Genomic DNA, 18,582 nt, shown 5'->3' on the forward strand with positions numbered 1-18,582 from the left:
GGTCATTTTGATCGGCCGGTAGACCAGTGCTGCATAGCCAGTCTGGATTACAAAATCTTAACCAGATTTTAAGTGTGACAAAGTTTGGTTTAGCCTAATGGGAGTAATGCTGAGTGCCAGCAGGGAAGAAGTTTATTTAACACACTGATCCAAACTGATCAATTTAGAATCACCAATTAATCCAACATGCATGTCAAGAAGCTGGAGTACCTGGAGGAAAGCCACACAACTTGGCACAGAAAGACCAGGCTTCACACCACAAACCACTGCACCAGCTCCCTGCAGCACCATATCATTGAGGGGACAAAGGCTAGCCCTTAGGAACATGGTTTGTAGTAAGAATACTTATTTATTTTTATTTTTTTTATCATTTATTAGCAAATTGAAATAAAAGGTTAAAATATAAAAGTTTTATCGTTGTCATGTGTTGAGTGCAAGAAAATTGAGGATCCAAATGCAGACATGCAGAGACTTACTAAGGTAAACTAAAAGTAAGGGGTTTTATTTGGCCGATTGCAAAAATACATGTGAAACAAAGTGCAAAGGGAAACTGAAAACTATTAACTAAATTATTAAACTATTAAATCTGATATCAATTAAGCATTTGGGAAATCCATTAACTCCCTGCACTAAAGGGAAAATTAACTGGCACATGTAAGTGACACACTCTGTAAGCGAATCATGAGAAAGGTGGTGGATCAGCCCAAAACTACACAGGAGGAGCTTGTTGATGATATGAAGGCAGTCGGGACCACAGTCACGAAGGATTTCTTCATTAAGTACTAAGTCATGTTTTGATTGGGGATCAAATTTATGTTTTTTTGGTTGGCGTAGGATTTTTGGTTGATATCCTGTCTTTTTTCATTAAACGAACCTACCATCAAAATAAGAGACTGTTCATTTCTTTTTAAGTGTAAGTGTAAGTGTAACAACTTTGACTTAAACTTTAACCTCAATAATGCCCATCACTTGCTAAAGTAGCTCATCAGTTGGATCAGGTCACATGGGGCAATCTTTGCTCACCACGTGCATCAGTGAGACTTGCTCATGACAAGTCGGTGGATCACCACCATTCCTTCCTTTTGACCACTTTTGATTGATACTGACCACTGCAAACTAGGAACACCTCACAAGAGCAGCAGTTTTGGAGATGCCCACTTTCCATTTTCAGCTGTGAGGACAAAATGTTCAATTGCTCACTATTATATCCCACCCACTAACAGGTGCCATGAAGAAGACACAAGAGCAGAAGCATGAACTAAACCTCTTCTGAGAACATGCATTTATATTTGCTTTAAACCAAAGGGCAATTTGACTGCTACCACTGACAGTGTGTAACTATCTTTGTTCTTTGACATATATATATATATATATATTGTAAAAGTTCAAAGACATTTGATAAGTCAGAGATTTCTGACTGGCAAAAGTACATTCGCCAAGGTAAGCAGACTGTTGCTGATTATTCTGTAGACTTCTGAATCTTAGCTGAGGAGGCAGGCTGGGAAGAGAAAGACCCTCATTTTTACATAGATGAAGTAAAAATCTCAGAAGTGAATTCGCTGCCAAAGACTTTCTAATATGCACTTGATTTATTGATACCTGAATGTGCATTAGGATCAGTGATCACATTCAGGTGCAGAGATGACTGCCAGACTCCCAGGATCCACCAACCTCCAAAAGTGCTTCCCCAGATGCTCTTTCTCTGTAAGTTCTTTCTATCTAACATTTAGAGAACTCCTTGGGGTTAGTGTCTTGCCCAAGGATATTGGAGAAGACAAGGATCGAACAACCAACTTTCTGATTAGTAGGCTGCTCTACCACCTGAGCTACAGCTACCCTGAATGTTGAAATGGTGGGGCTTTTTCACTCACCTCATCTCTGTACAGAGGACTTGTGTAGTACATGATGTCCATGGCACTGCTGTTCAACATGTCTCTTAGACCTCTAACCTTGTCTGGAGTGATGGAGTCCACTGTGTCTGTAGGAAGAACATCCAAATACATAAGACATAGTTGTCAGAAGTTCCCAGAGCAAAATTAATTACTTTTTAATGCTTCTGCATATTTTTGAGTAGACATTATGATTCTGGCTTGCAATGTATAGATATGGCAAAACTCAGTAGTATTGTCCTTCTGTCCAACATGAATATTAGCGAGTAAATCACAACAATGAAACCACTGACAGGTGAAGAGGATAGTACCATCATCAGCAAGTGTCAGGAACATTTTCTTCACTAGTGCTACTGACTTTATCCTCCTTGTTTGGTAGCATTCAACAGTACTACCCCCTTCTCCTCTTTTGGTCCCTTTTGTTTGCTGCATTCATTTCTGTAGTTAAAAGTTGATTTTGTGGGAAAAATAAGTATGAGGAGGAAGTATAAGGATTCAGGGCTCGCAAAATCGCTAGCCCGACGTCCCGGGGCTACCGATTTTTCCAGTCGGGCTACCAAAATCTATCTCAGCCCTGCCCGTCGGGCTATCATAGGAAGGAAAAATATATGTCAATGCTTTTGCATTCTTTCGGAAATGTAGCTGAGTAATTATGTCATTGGCATCGATGAGCCACTGTCAATATGTGACATACTGAAATCGCGTTTGAATTTGCGCTTGTTTTTTGCTTTCACTTTGCGATCGCGCGAACGGTGTGTAGAGAGCGGCAGCACTAATTGGTGAGTGACGATCATTTGCGCACCAATTCCTCTGACATCGTCTTATCAGTCGTTAGCTTACTGTGCAAACATGACAAGTGAAATCTCCCGCAGCAAGCTTAAACATGTGAGAGGTTGATCGCGCAGAGAATCGCTGAGCGCTATGTGAGTGCGTGTGTAAAAGCAGCAGGATATATATTTTAGTTCTGCTGAGCCAAATAAGACAAGTCAGGGTGAAGAAGTGACAGCCAAAGAAAAGCCTACCACAAAACGGAAAAGTTATGACAAATCAGACTATAAGGCAAAAAGAAAGTGCAGCTTTATGGTTTCATGGACAAAAGAATTTCTGTGGCTGGAATATGACAAGCTAAATAACCAGGGGTGCACATAAGTGGTCCGCAGGTGCGCATTCGCTGTCAAAATAAAAAACGCGCACAAGATAAGTTGCAACGCGCGTTTGAGTACATAAGATTTTCTGGAGGAGGACAGACATTTGTTTAGAACTCTTAAAGATGTCGAAGAAGCAAACTCCTTTAAGCACTTACTTTGGTGTTCCTCCACCTCCAAAGAAATGTCAGAAGTCCGAACCGCAAAAGAAGCGCGTATTCTCTGAAAAGTGGTTGCAGGAGGTGAGCTGGCTTCAAACAAATGATGAACGCACAGAGATGTGGTGCAGAATGTGCCGTGAAAATCCCACTCTAGCGGACAAAAACAGAGCCTTTTATATGTACGCAAACACGCGTTGCAACTTCTTATCTGGTGCGCGTCTTTTATTTTGACAGCGAATGTGCACATGCAGACCACTTATGTGCACCCTGTAAATAACATAATGTTCTGCCGGGTGTTGTTGCTTTTCCTCGATTTCTGAGTCGACAAGCGCCTTTGTTACTGGGACCAGTAATTTTAAGAAAGACCCCCATTAGAACCCATGAGAAATGCAAGAAATGCATTATTGCTCAGTCTGCAATATCTTTCCCAGAACAAACACCAATTGCAAATAACATACTGAAAATAAACCTGAAAAATCTGTTTAGAACAGCGTACTATGTTGCACAGAGTGAACTACCACTGGCAAAATTTAGCAGTCTTTGCAAACTTCAAAAAGCAAATGGCCTAGATCTTGGTTCCACTTGCCTCTTACCCTTGACTTCAGTGGAAATTTCAGATTCAGGCTCTGACACAGACTGATTCATGTTCTACACAGTTCTTACAAGTTCATAGAAATTTCTGTTCAATTAGAACCAAGTATTTGAGTTGATGATTGTAATTTTTATACAATGTTGTAATTTGTGTTTCAACAATTTTTTGATTAAGGTTTTGTTTCCGTTACAATATTATACTTTAATGTATAATATTGTAACGGAAACAAAACAGGAAACAAAACATCAATCAAAAAATTGCTCTATTTTTTTATTCAGGCTACTTAAATTTATTTGGGGCTACCAAAAACTGAAGAGTCCCTGCCCGAAGGGCTACCAGAGATTTTGAAATTTTGCGAGCCCTGAGGATGATAGATGGATAGTTTTTCAGTGTCACTCTGAGAAAGGACGTTTCTAGTTTCAAAGATGTTGTGCAAATGGAAGAAAACAGTCGTACATATTTGTTTAATATGTACATTGAAGAACATATCCTGGTCAAAAAAGGTTCCTCACAGTGTTACTGGAGGCCAAGGTAATGCCATCCAGAGTAAGAATCTGGTTTCATATCCATATTTGTAAGATCTTTAAGGCCAAGTGAATTAACCGCAGTTTTATCTGAATTTAGAAGCAGAAAATTAGAGGTCATCCTTAGATGAATTAGAGATTAGAGGTATTTATATCTTTAAGAAATTCCTGCAGTTTAACTTATTGGTGTGTGTTATCTGGCTAGACAGAGTTGGGTGCCATCTGCATAGCAGTGAAAATGTATGCTATGCCTTCTGATGATACTGCCTAAGGAAGGCATGTATCATGTAAACAGAACTGGTCCTAGCATTGAATCCAGTGGAACTCCATATTTGACCATAGACAGCTCACACAATTTTCACCACAAACTCATGAGCTGTGCTCTAAAACTTTTTTGTGAAAGACCTATATAAATTCAGCTAAATGCACTTTTTTAGTTCATTTGATCCCTTACAGTAATGTAAGTTGTCTTCATGCAAGAACACTACAGAACGCCATGTTCTGTAATGTTGTCACATAGCTTACAGTCCTCTACTGGAGCCCGAAGCCTGTTTCCATCATAATGACTCTGTCTGTCAGACTCCAACCATAGGCCTACACTTAACATACACTTGTATGACCTATAGTTATATGCTTTTCTGATTGGGTCAACAAGCTGCGTCTGTTCTTTTGGTCAATTACATGCAACTGAACATCATGTCTTAGTACTTGAACTAAAAAAAAAAAAAAACAGCAAGGAAATGCTATGAAAGCTGATAGATAGATAGATAGATAGATAGATAGATAGATAGATAGATAGATAGATAGATAGATAGATAGATAGATAGATAGATAGATAGATAGATAGATAGATAGATAGATAGATAGATAGATAGATAGATAGATAGATGCTGATTTCCTTTTCTAGCAGGACTTAGTTGCTAGTGCCAAAATGGGAAATACCAAATGGTTTGCTGACTATGTTCTTACTGAGGTTGATGGGCAAGGCACCTTGTCCAACCTGAACCTCAGAGATAATAAAAAAACAGAGATGAGCTATCAAAGCAATCTGGGCTTAACAGAGCTGATCACCTCTATGCCACGCTGCATCGACGCCATAAAGGATATTTCATGAGCTATAAGGTCATCATGGGCTGTAAGCTAATCATCAAAATAAAAAAAGGAAAAAGCTAAATGCATTTATATTTACATGTGATGAATTTCTTTTCACAATATTGTAATTCTTTATTTAGTTTTTGCACTAGTGATTAAAAATCTTAAGATAATAGAAATTCAGTTAAAGATCAGAATACAGAACAAAACACGAGGATGATGGTAGATTTCTTTTCTTAAAAGTAATCCAGCATGCCACTAAATCACTCCCTGTAAAAAAGAATTTGTCACATTTCTCGTTATATTACTTTTGGATTACTCAGTAATATGCCCTGAAGTGCACTCTGACATAATGACCAGTTAACAATATAAACCTGAGCTATAGTCTCCCATGCTGACACAAATCACTATCCTAATCAGGACATACATGTGCTCTTTTTCTTAGTCTTTACATAAAACCACAAAAACGACATCACAAAGCAGCTGAAAACCAGCTCAAAGGAATTCCCTCAGTGATTTTACTTTAGAAATATATACGAACAGAAATGAAGTCTGCAATGCTGCAGGCCTGACTACTCATCACCACTTTTGTTGACTTTTAAGGTTCAGGCTCTGGCTACATCCTGGTTCAGCATATGCTCAGCTTTAACATCACTCTGGATTCTTCTGTAGCTTTATGTCAGCATGCTGTTTGTGTAGACGTATGCAAAGAGCCAGAGTTGTATTGGTTTTGTCCCAGATGCAGTTTGCACTCTACCAGCATACTTTTGCCTTTTTGTGCAATTAAAATAAAAGTAAAGTCCATATTTCCACTCCTCAGAAAAACATTGTTGTAATTTAGTCTGCCTCTGGTGTGGTATCGAGAAATTTTGAAATTCTTTCACTGCATTACCTAATGTGGATATCAGAAGAGTTGTTCAAGAGCCAAGGACCACTTGTGGGGAGCTACAGAAAGACCTGGAATCAGCAGGTACAGTAAGTAATGCACTCACCGCCATGGACTGTATGCATGCATCTACTAGGATGATGAAGATAAAACGCCAGTGGATGTATGATACTGAAAACAGGAAACTCTCAGCCAATCACTTGACCTCAATCCAATTTAGAATCTATGGAGAGTACTAACTAAATTGACTTACAGCAGAAGACACCTGACATTCAAAAACACCACATAAAAAACAAACACATCACCTTAAAAAACATAAGCACACAATATGTAGACACTTTGGCTTTCCTTACATCTTAGGGATGATTTTATACCACTGGTATACTGGGCGATCGTGGCTCAAGCGTTGGGAGCCTTGTAATCGGAAGGTTGCCGGTTCGAGCCCCGGCTTGGACAATCTCGGTCGTTGTGTCCTAAGATCCACAAGGAAGGGGTCCCACTCAGACCCATAGTCAGTAGCATAAACTCAGCTACTTACAACATTGCAAAACACCTTGCTACCATCCTTGCACCTCTCGTGGGGAACACCCCACACCACATCAAGAACTCCACCAACTTCACCGACAAGGTCCAGAAACTTACCCTGGATCCAGATGAAACCATGGTGTCCTTTGACGTAGTCTCTCTCTTCACTTGCATACCCACCACGGAAGCAGTGGAGACTGTCAGAAAACGACTACAAGAAGACAGCTCCTTGGAAGACAGGACCAACTTCACACCCAATCAGATCTGCACACTGTTAGACCTCTGCCTTACCACAACATACTTCAAATACAACGAAGGCTTCTACAGACAAAAACATGGCTGTGCCATGGGCTCCCCGTGTCACCTATTGTAGCCAACCTTTACATGGAGGAAGTGGAAAGAAAGGCTCTTGGCTCTTTCAAAGGAGGAGTACCCAGCCACTGGTACAGATATGTAGATGACACCTGGGTCAAAATCAAGACACAAGAAGTGGAATCCTTCACTGCACACATTAACGCTGTGGATAAAAACATCAAGTTCACCAGGGAAGACACAAAGGATAACTGTTTGCCTTTCCTGGACTGCGCTAGTGCACATTGAAGAGAATGGCAACCTCAACATTGAAGTTTACCGGAAGCCCACACACACAGACCAGTACCTCCTCTTTGACTCCCATCACCCTCTGGAACACAAACTTGGAGTAATTAGGACCCTACACCACCGGGCAGAACATGTTCCCTCTAAGCCTGAGGGAAAAAAGAAGGAACACACACATGTAAAGGAAGCACTGAAAACATGTGGTTATCCTAACTGGGCGTTCATAAAGTCAGCAAAGAGCCACAGAAAAGAAGATCAGACACCAGCGAGGGAGGATAAGAAAGACAGACGCAACAACGTTGTCATCCCCTATGTAGCCGGTGTATCAGAGAAACTCAGGAGAGTTTTCTCCAAGCACGACATCCCAGTGTACTTCAGACCCAGCAACACACTCAGACAGAAACTGGTTCACCCGAAAGACAAAACTCCTAAACACAGACTGAACAACGTGGTGTATGCTGTACAGTGCAGCGAGGAATGCCCAGACCTCTACATTGGAGAGACCAAACAGCCACTTCACAAGCGCATGGCACAACATAGAAGAGCCACCTCCACAGGACAAGACTCAGCAGTCCACCTGCATCTTAAGGATAAAGGTCACTCTTTCGAGGATGCCAATGTTCACATATTGGACAGAGAGGACAGATGGTTTGAAAGAGGAGTGAAAGAGGCCATCTATGTCCACTGTGAGCGACCATCTTTGAACAGAGGCGGTGGTTTACGACACCAACTGTCTGCCATCTATAATCCAGTTTTGAGTTCCCTCCCCAGACGCCTTAACGCCCACTCACATCCTGGGCCATCTGACCTCAGGAATTCACATGACAAGGTGGGGCCAGGTTTCACAATGGGCTCACCCGAAACCCTGGCTGATTAGGTCCCACACCCGCTTTCACACCTTGGCGCATGTGATTAGAGGATCACCAGGGGGTCCTTTGTCCCTCCTTGGGGGGGATACTCCCACTGGGTTTAAATCTGGGACTCTCGGCCATTTGACCTTAGAACTGAAGAAGCTTCTCGGATGAGAGGTGAAACGTCTTCAAGCAACTTAAAGAAGTCCAGACGCTTTTCTTTGCAAACTCCTTTGACTACGATGACCTGGATGACTGAGAATCTTCACAGACATAAATACAGGCCATTTACCACACCAACTTGGCAGCCTATGTGTTGCTGATGTTCAGAATTTTGATGGCTTGAGGAAAAAAAGATAATTTGGACGTATTTTCTGTGAACAAAGTGGGACAATAGCGCTGTGCAGATGATAATAGTCCAAGGAAAAGGCAAGTGGATGCCTTACATCACTCACAATATTATTTGCTTTGCTCCATACCCAGTCCCTAAAAATGCTTTCTAAACTTGCAGTTTAGAAATGCAATAGCAATGCAGTTCCAAGCAACTTACTAGCTACTATTACTGTCTTTCTAGTCGCCTTTTTCTGTGCCTCAGAGACATTTTCCAAACCAACAAATAATACAAGAACTAAACACACTTTTGATAAAAGCCCAACAAAACATATGAAGCATTTTAGTTATGTTTTATGGTCAAGCATAACGCCAAGACATTTGTATTCAGTCACACACTGGATCAGCTCTCCAATTATGAATTTAGGCTGGGATAATGGATTCCTCCTAAAATCTACTGGCATTTGGTCTTTGTGGTGTTGAGGACAAGATTTGCCCTCTCACACCATTTAATAAAATATTCAAGAACTGGCCCATCCTCCCCATCATACACGAGGCTCTCTAAAGCTGTATCGTCTGCATAATTAATAAAAAGTCTGTTTTGAAAAGTGCTATTACAAGACTTGGTATACAGAATAAACAACAATGGAGATAAAACAAAGCTCTGAGGGGAACCTGTTGAAATGGTCAGCTTGTCAGAAAGTTGAGTTCCCATTCTGACCAGCTGTGTTCTACTCCAAAGAAAATCAATAAGCAAAAATTCTTTTTCCAATTTATCTGCTAAAATAATCAGTAAGATTGTGTTAAAAGCAGAGGAAAAGTCCACAAATAAAATCTTGGCATGAGTCTTTTCTTTTTCCAGATGAGCATGTAGTAAGCAGCAAAATTAATACAGCATCTTCCACCCCTCTCTAGGGTTGATAAGAAAATTGCAGGATGTCTATAAGACCTTGAGTTTTCGGTACCATGTACCTTTTCACCACATGTTCAAAACATTTTATGACCAGAGATGTGGGTCCAACTGATCTGAAGTCTTTTGGACCCAAAGGTCTAGGGGACTTTGGAACAGGAACAATTACTGACACTTTATTTGGTATTGTATGACTGTTAAAAGAAAATCAAAAAAAAATTTGAAAAATAGTTTTCAAATACTTCAAATATTTTTCAAATACTCCCACAGACATTGTCAGGACCTGAACTTTTTGGGGGTTTACAGCCTCCGAAAACCTGCAATACTTTTGATTCTGTAATAAAGTCCAAGGGAGGAGTTGGTGAGGAGGGCAACTCAACAGGACAGTAATTTCTGCTGCCTCTATCAAAGCAGCAGAAAAGGGTGTTTAGCTGATTGGCCATCTCCAGACCCTCACTAACCTGCAGGTTGAGGGAAGCCTTACCCCTACCTTGATGTGGGACATTTATCATGGTTTTGATACTCTGCCACACTTCTCTGGAATTACTAGATGTCACAGCACCCTTTAACTTTTGATCGTACTTTTAATTTGTCTCTGGAGGTCACTTCTGGCTATGTCGTCATAGTCTTTAAAAGTGTTTTTCTTAATTTGCATAACCTTTACAAGTTTTGGATGGGACCACTAAATTCACACAGAAATTTATATAATCAGTCACCTTTTTGGTACAGTCATTAATGTTAGCACTTTCAAATACTTAGACATCTATGGTTGATTTCTTTGCATGTGTGGATTGGATGGGTTGTTACCGTCATCTAGTGAGAATTTTATGTCATTAGCACCTCTAGAAATATAAATATATTTTATTTAGAAAAACTGTGATGTGTTCAATGCTTATTTACCCACTGTATATGTTCAGCATTTGATATAGAAAAAAAAAGCTGAACAAAAATAAGATTTACTAAATGCTAATGCAAATTTTGATCCTGTTTTAGAAGATGAAACTCTGTGTCAGTTTAATGTAAAGTGGTGTAAGCAGGCTTTTCACACATGTCGTAGCAGAAAAAAAACTGCATAATAAGCTTGCAAGCAATCCAAAACGAAAGTGTTGTAAAACATACCTCCATCGAGACACAGTTTGGACCTCCACTCCACAGGAAGGAACTCTACATGCTCTGTGGTGCGATCTGAGAAGTGTTTCTCCTCCATCTTTCTGGCAGCATCTCTCATCCTATCCAGCAATTAAAAACAAATAAATTAAAAACTGTTACCTCCAAAATTACTCTAACTTTAATTTTTTATCTGTTCTTGCAATGGAAACACCATAATTTCTCACATGCTGGTGTTCCTGATAATGCGACCCTGGTCCATCTTCTGGCCAATCCCATGCACCACAAATACAATGTGTGTGGTTTCAGGTGGGGTGTCTTCAGGTGCAGCCTCTTCCACGTACCCTCGATGGAGACGTGTCCCACTGCTAGAGGCTGAGGACGTGAGAGACAGGTACAGGGCTGTGAAAAAAGTATTTTCTCTCTTCCTGGTTTTTTTAGTCCATCCAGCCATTCATCCATTTTCTTCTGCTTATCCGAGGCCATGTCGCGGGGGAAGCGTTTGAATGCCTTCTTCACATGTATACGGGTTAGTCAAACTCCCATGCAACCTCAAATATCCTCAAGAGGATAAGGAGCTAGTCCAGTGTTACGTGACCAGGACGAAAACTGCATTGTCCCTCCTGTATCCGAACTTTGACTAATGGATGGACCCTACTTTCCAGCACCCCCCTATAGTTGGAGCATCACCTTGGTCTGCCAATACAAAGGTACCACTTGAGATCTCCACATGACATTGTAGAGGCGTTTCAACCAAGACAACCTTACAACATCCAGAGCCTTCAGGAACTCAGGGTGAACCTCATCCGGTGGGCTCTGCCACCAAGGAGCTTGGTAGCCTCACCCCCAGTGATGAATGAGTCATGCCCCTCATCTGCTTCCTCTATGGAAGACCTTCCAGTGTGATTAAGCAGGTCCTCAAAGTATTCCTTCCACTGCCTAACAATATCCTCGGTTGAAGTCACCACACCACCCCCACTATTCACCGTGTGGGTAGAGCACTGTTTACCCCTCCTGAGTCACATGACGGTTTGCCAGAACCACTTCAAGTCAGTCCAAAAGTCTTTTTTCATGGCCTTACTAAACTCCTCCCACACCCGAGTTTTTGCTTTAGCCACTGTCTCAGCCACATTCCACTTGTCCAGCTGGGACCCATTGGTTGTCTCCAAAGTCCCACAGGCTAACCAAGCTGAGTAGAATTCCTTCAGCTTGATGGTTCAGGGGATTACCACCACAACAGGCACCAATCACCTTGCAGCCACAGCTCAGTGCAGCAGCCTCACCAATGGAAGTGCCGAACATGGTCCGTTCTGACTCAATGTCCCCAGTCTCTCTCGGAATGCTGTCGAAGCTCTGTCAAAGGTGGTTGCTGAAAATCTCACAGACAGGGGGCCTCTGCTAGGCACTATACATTTAGGTGCACTCGGTCTGTCTACCATCCTCTCCCACCACCTGATCCAACTCACCACCAGGTGGTGATCCCTCTCTTCACTCAAATGTCCAGAGCATATAGCTGCAGATCTAATGATATGATTACAAAGTCGATCATTGACCTGCAGCCTAGGGTGTCCTGGTGCCATGTGCACTTATGGACCCCCTTATGTTCAAAGATTGTGGTTGTTATGTACAAACTTTGGTTTGTCCAGGAACAGAACACCGCTCAGGTTCAAATCAGGATGGCCGTTCCTCCAAGTCACGCTCTTACAGGTCTCACTGCCATTGCCCACATCAGCGTTGAAGTCTCCCAGTAGCACAACAGAGTCCTTAGGTGGAGCACCCTTAAGAACCCCACCCAGGAACTCCAAAAGGCCAGGTGTTAAGAGATTTTTACATTTACTTACTTTGATAACTTTTATTTTGCTTAAGTATAATTTCTTGTGAGAACATGATGTGCCTGCAACCTACAGATTAAGGAACAGAAGCATGCGTGAGGAAGTTACAAAGTAACACACTCTCAGGCAGAGACAGTTCCAACCTGAAGCTGATATGACAAAAGATACTAGTTCCTCTTGTCTTATGGATAACGGCCACTCATGCGATAACCATATCTAGAGATGTTTTTCTATTACGTATGCTCCACCTAGAGATGCTGTGTAATCTATTCTCTGCTATAAAATAAAGAACGGACTGAGGCTCTGCGTGACTTGCCTGTGTCTTGCCACGCAGTAAGCCTCGCCCATGTACATGTGATTGATTATATTGTCTCACTGTGTCTCTGTTTTACCTGGCAGCCTTCTATTTGGGAATTTCCCCCGACACCAGGTATTCTGAACTGTTGTTTGGCACATAAGCACAAACAACAGTCTTCATCCGTTCCCTGACACAAGGCACAGAGAACAAACACTTGCACCCACAAGGGAAAAATCCAACATACAGGCAGAAAGCCAATGAGATACCAAGATACCCACCCCAGCCCACTCGCTCTCACCAAGGGCAACTCTAAACAGGGGCAGAGTCCAGTCCCTCTCAGAGAGACTAGTTCCAAAGCCCAAATGATTCAATTGAGGTGAGCCCGATTATATCTAGCCAGTTGCTCTCAACCTCATACACTAGCTCAGGCTCATTCCACCAGGCAGGTGACATTCCATGATAACCAGCCTCGGTAGCCAGGATTGTTTTAGTTTGCTGCACAAATGTTTTAGAACATAAAACAAATTCTAAAATATAACCTGAGTAAATAAAAAATCAGCTCAATATCACAAGCAACACACAGGTCTGGTTACTGCCAGATATACTTAATTGCTTAAATATCGCTTACCTAATCATTTAAATCACTTAAATAGAATCTCTCTGACAAAGTGAACTAGGCAAAAAAAAAACATTTTGAATATCAAAACAGCTAAAGAAACAGCTAAGAAACAAAGTAACTGACATCTATTAGTCTGAGAAGGGTACCAGTAAGTCCACCTCTGAATGGCTGAAAAAAACAAACCAAAATTAAGGCTTTGGAGTGGCCTAATCAAAATCCAGACTTTTTTGTTGAAATTTTGTTTAGCCCAGTTTTCATGACATATTTCAGCTCAGAAGGACACTAAAACATTCCAACAACCCCATCTCTCGCCCAGTGGCAGCTTGGATAGGCTCCAGGGTCAGATGACCCTGAAATGGATAAGCAGAAGAGGATGGATGGATGGAATTCTTGGAATAGACAGAAAGTACTAATCATCCTATATACCTTTAGAGAAGCCCAGTTTCTGAGTGACAGTACGTGCAATCTTCGAGGTGGTGGCATCGCTGTACAGATACACCTCATCCACACTGTGCCAGTCCACATGACTCCTGTTCAGCTTCAGACTGTGGATAGCTGTGAGAATTTACACTGTAATTAAGAGCTACTGACATAATTCATGCAGAATAATTAATTCACCAGCTCCCATGAAAGTATGCAGAATTGGAGTTAATGTGATCACTGCATTTTAAAATTTGTTTCTCTTTGTTGATTATGAAAATATTTGACTTGTTATGTATTCTTATTCCCATGGACAGATATAAATGCTGTGACAACAGAATTTCCCAAACCTGGATTTTAGATTTTAGAATCAATAAATACCCATGCATTATAGCATCACTTGACTTGTTTTGTGACCTTGCTGTAAAAGACACAATTCTGGCCAACAGAGACACACACCTAAAGACATGGTTGCAAACACTCATCTTCTTTGCCTGACACACAATGGCATCTCTCTGTCTTTCCTGTCTGTTTTAAATTCCCTACCGTCCTTGCTGTCCACTGTGGTGGTCACTGCCTCAATCTCATAGGTGTCCCTCATCTGTTGCCCCCGGAAGCATAAAAGGTGTTCCTGCTCAATCAGATCACTCTCATCCTCCTCCAGTGGAAGCCAAGTTCCATCAATGAACCACTGGCCCCTCATCACAGGAATTCGGTCTTGCTCTGTGGAACGACATGTGATGTTTATAAAAAAAAAAATTGTAATCTAAGACAGAATGTTGGATCCCAGTAACAGAGGAACTAATTTTGAAAACATCAAACACAAAATTTAAAATTAATCATATCTCTCAGTGTGTGTGTGTCTAATCTAAGAAATACTAAGCAAATGTGTAATTATAGGTTCAATTTAGAATTGACCCAGATTAGTTCATTAATATATTAATATATACACTATCAGTCAAAAGTTTTAGAACATCCCTACAGAGAAATTGCAAAGAAAGTCAAGATGTAAGTGAGTGTAGTTTCCTTCACCATCAAAAGGCACTCAGAAACTGGGGCAAACGCTGACAGGAAGAGGTCTGGCAGACCTAAAGCCACAACTGAATCAGAGGACAAGTTTCTGAGAGTTAACAGCTTGTGTGATAGGCGGCTCACAGGACAACAGCTTCAAGCACAGCTTAATAGTGGTCATAGTCAGCAAGTATCAGTTTCAACTGTGAAGAGAAGACTTCGAGCTGCAGGTTTGACAGGACGTGTTGCAGCAAGAAAGCCATTGCTAAGAAGTCAGAATAAGACAAAGAGGCTTGCCTGGGCCATGAAACACCACCACTGGACTACTGAAGACTGGAAGAAGGTATTATGGTCTGATGTGGAAGAGGAAGTGTGATGGTCTGGGGCTGTTTTGCTGGATCCAGACTGGTGACTTGTACAGAATAAGAGGCACCCTGAACCAACACGGCTACCACAGCATTCTGCAGCACCATGTAATATCCTCTGGTAAGTGTCTAGTTGGTCAGGGGTTCATCCCACAGCAAGATAAAACATATAAAACACATAAACAAGTCCAAGACCAGACAAGACCAGGCCAGACCTACCTCAGAAAAAAGAACAAGATAGTAAGCTTGAAAACATGGAGTGGCGAGCACAGTCTCCAGACCTAAACCCCATCGAGCTGGTTTGGGATTAACTGGACAGAAGAGTGAAAGCAAAGCAACCTACAAGTGCCACACATTTATGGGAACTTGTGCAACAGATATGGGAACTTTGTGAAGAATATTTGATGTCTATTGTAGAAAGAATGTCACGGGTGTGTTCAGCTATTATATCTGCCAAAGGGGGCTACATTGATGAGTCAGAAGTTTAGAATAAATGTTGGTCTAAAAATTAAATCCATGGTTTCTTTTTTACCTCTAATTGCTTACTTGTACTATGCTTTCATTTCAGAGTGTAAGGAGACAATAAAGTGCATAATTTTCAATTAAAAACTGGAAAAAATGCAGTGTTCCAAACCTTTTGATCAGTATGTACATATGTATTCCTGTTCTCTGCTCTACATCCCTGTAAAGTATTGTTATTGTGTTGGACAAAATCTTGAGAAGTCTCCTTCTAATATGAAACAACTGTATTATTGTCTCGTTTCAAAGAGCATGTCCAAAGACATGCTTGTTAAGTGAATTGGTAGTTGGAACGTGGCCACGGATGTGAGGTAGATAAAGTACTTAATGTGTACAGAATAAAGCGCTGTGTGAATGCATGGCTCAGTGTGGCTTTTGGTCTAAAGCACTTTGGGTGGTCAGTAAGACCATGACGATGTCAGTAACAGAGGATGTTTTTACAGCAGCCTATTAGCGCAGTCCTCAGAGCTCAGTCTAACAGTACAGAGGTGACAGAGTTAGCAGCAGCAGAGGTTTAATTTTCTTAGAAGTGGCCAAAGATACTGACAGCAGAACACGTGCTAACATTCCTAACAACAGCTATGTCATTAGAATACAATAGAATGCCTTTATTGTCATTATACAGCTGTACAATGAGATACAGAGCATCTCCTACTCAGTGTAAACATGTTTGGGGGGTATTACTGAGATGCTCACGGTTCCAATAAACAGGGTAGCATTCCTTTTCTTTGATATCCACTTCATAAAGGCCCCCTCTGACACACACTGCCTCCACGCTGGTGCCGCCGTTGTGGACCGGCTCTGTGATTTGCTCTGACACTGAGAGCTGTTGCACCGTCGGTTCCGCCCTGAAACTTGCACTGTCCACGGCCGAGCTTTCCGGCTGCAGCTCAGAGGACCCGGCTGTCTCCTTTTCGTCGGCTTCATTGGGATCCACGGCCTTATCCTGGTTCTGGTCAACGAGCCGCCGGTAGATGATCTCGATTTTTAAAGAATCGTGTCCGACGAAAGGCTTCCACGTCCGTTTGTCCTCTTTGTAAAACCAGCGGACCTCCTCTGGCCCCAGCTCTGTGACGATGTCACCGCGGTGCCGGGAGCTGTTGGACCGGATGCGCTTTTTGGTTGTAAGGTTGCCATCGCTTTCCGTGTAGTTTGGCTCGAAATCCAGATAGGATGAGGCAGAATATTCAACCCGATCCAGGCCCAACATCATCCCATCCAAGGGCAGACGCGTGTCCAGTAAGCTGGACTGTGCCGACTCCTGGTCCCCATCACCGATGCTGTCCGCTATCGCGCTGTCGTCAAAACCGGACACAAACACATCGTTTGCCATGTCCCACTCACTGCTGCTCACAGAGTTATTCTCGGAGCTCTGCTGCCGAATAGTCGCTCTTTCCTTTATACTGCTCATTTTTTAGAGTCCACAGGAAAACTCACAATGATTATCTCCCACCAGACCACTGGACCAGATTAACCGTTTACTTTTCTGCACCTACTCACTGTCTTTCTTGCCATTATTGCTGCACATTAAAGCTGAATACAGTAAAGATAAATCCCTGCTTTGCTGACCACATTTCCACCTCCCTTTCTATGATAATGGCTGGAAAAAACACAATAAGCTATGATGGGATTCGCAGTCGCTCCCTAGCGTCAGGTAAAATAGGAAAAGTGCAACTTCCTGTTCAAACGTTCAAAATAAACACATTTTTCACAATAAGACGAAGATTGTAAACACAAATAACGCGTGCGCGCAGGACGCACACAACGCGCGTGGGTCCTGCGCACTGTAAACTTACACATCCAGCTACAGACCTTTAATTTGAAGATCAGTCTGTTTTTTTTCTCTTTGTTTGACTCGTTTATTTGAAATCAGGTCAAACGGTCTGACGTTTCATCTTATACCGTTTAGAATTTCGCTAAATTGACTATTAATCTGTCATCGTGTCAAAATTAAATTCCAAAATAGAAATGTCTGTAATAACAGGAATCCCACGGTGCATCCAGTTCAATTCAGTTTTATTTATACAGCGCCAAATCACAACAACAGTCGCCTCAAGGATCGCTCGACCAACCAGAAAGTATTTCCAAATTTTGTCATGTTACAGCCCTATGGGCTAATGACAAAGTGAAAAACGTTTGCTTGAAGACCTCTATCATCCATAAATGGAAGAAGTCTGAGACCACAAGGACTCTTCCTAGAGTTGGCCAAGCTGACCTATTTGTTAACAGTGCTCACAACATTTTTTTTTTTTTGAGTATGCAAATATCTCATAAACAGAGAAGCCATGTGAGATAAATGGAACCCAAACTCCAGACTCAAACAGAGTCAAACATCATGCCCACGTCACACACAATATTACATCCATGAGGAAAGTTTATCAGCTGAACCAGCACAAGACATGCTGCCTCAGATTCAGGGGCAATTCAGGATCAAATCTTTAGGTGGCTCAGCCCCTGTTCATAATGTCATGCATAAAGTCCTGAAATTAATATTAATGGAATATTCTGCTTTCACACTAGGTAAACAAATAAACAAACAAACAAAAACCCTCAGTTATTAATGGATGCTTACACAGCTACAATATTCATTTACAACAGTGTCATCTTTGCTATGTCCACCTCCACACTGTCACAGAGCTTTGCACTGGTGCAGATAGACAAGCAGACAGCTCCTCCCCTCAGTAACAGGTTTGTAACACTGAACAGTACTTTCAGAGGAATTTAAAGAGGTCAGTAAAGGCGCTTTTCAACAGCTTTGGAATATTAAACTGTTTTCATGAACATGGGTGTAAACCTGGCTGGAACACACATTAAGATTAGCCCTTTAACTATTAGCAGTTAGTCGCCTGTTATCATTAACGCAGTTGCAAGTAGACTTCAGGTTACAGATGGAATATTAAGCTGTTTAG

General features: G+C 41.7%; 1 protein-coding gene across 1 annotated transcript in view; it reads right to left on the bottom strand.

Annotated features, from left to right (window-relative positions):
* The window catches only part of ddhd1b (DDHD domain containing 1b), a 37,458-nt gene extending 20,156 nt beyond the window's left edge, over positions 1–17,302 (bottom strand). Inside the window, exons 1-6 of the mRNA XM_031741672.2 lie at positions 16,370–17,302; positions 14,325–14,501; positions 13,785–13,913; positions 10,837–10,984; positions 10,622–10,731; positions 1,872–1,978 (exon numbers count right to left, since the gene is read on the bottom strand). Coding sequence (XP_031597532.1) covers positions 1,872–1,978; positions 10,622–10,731; positions 10,837–10,984; positions 13,785–13,913; positions 14,325–14,501; positions 16,370–17,084 — 1,386 coding nt within the window. The 5' untranslated portion in view covers positions 17,085–17,302. The remainder of the gene's footprint in view (positions 1–1,871; positions 1,979–10,621; positions 10,732–10,836; positions 10,985–13,784; positions 13,914–14,324; positions 14,502–16,369) is intronic.
* Positions 17,303–18,582: the final 1,280 nt, after the last annotated feature.

The sequence above is a fragment of the Oreochromis aureus genome, linkage group 15 (genome assembly GCF_013358895.1).
Source record: "Oreochromis aureus strain Israel breed Guangdong linkage group 15, ZZ_aureus, whole genome shotgun sequence".
Taxonomy (NCBI): Eukaryota; Metazoa; Chordata; class Actinopteri; order Cichliformes; family Cichlidae; genus Oreochromis; species Oreochromis aureus.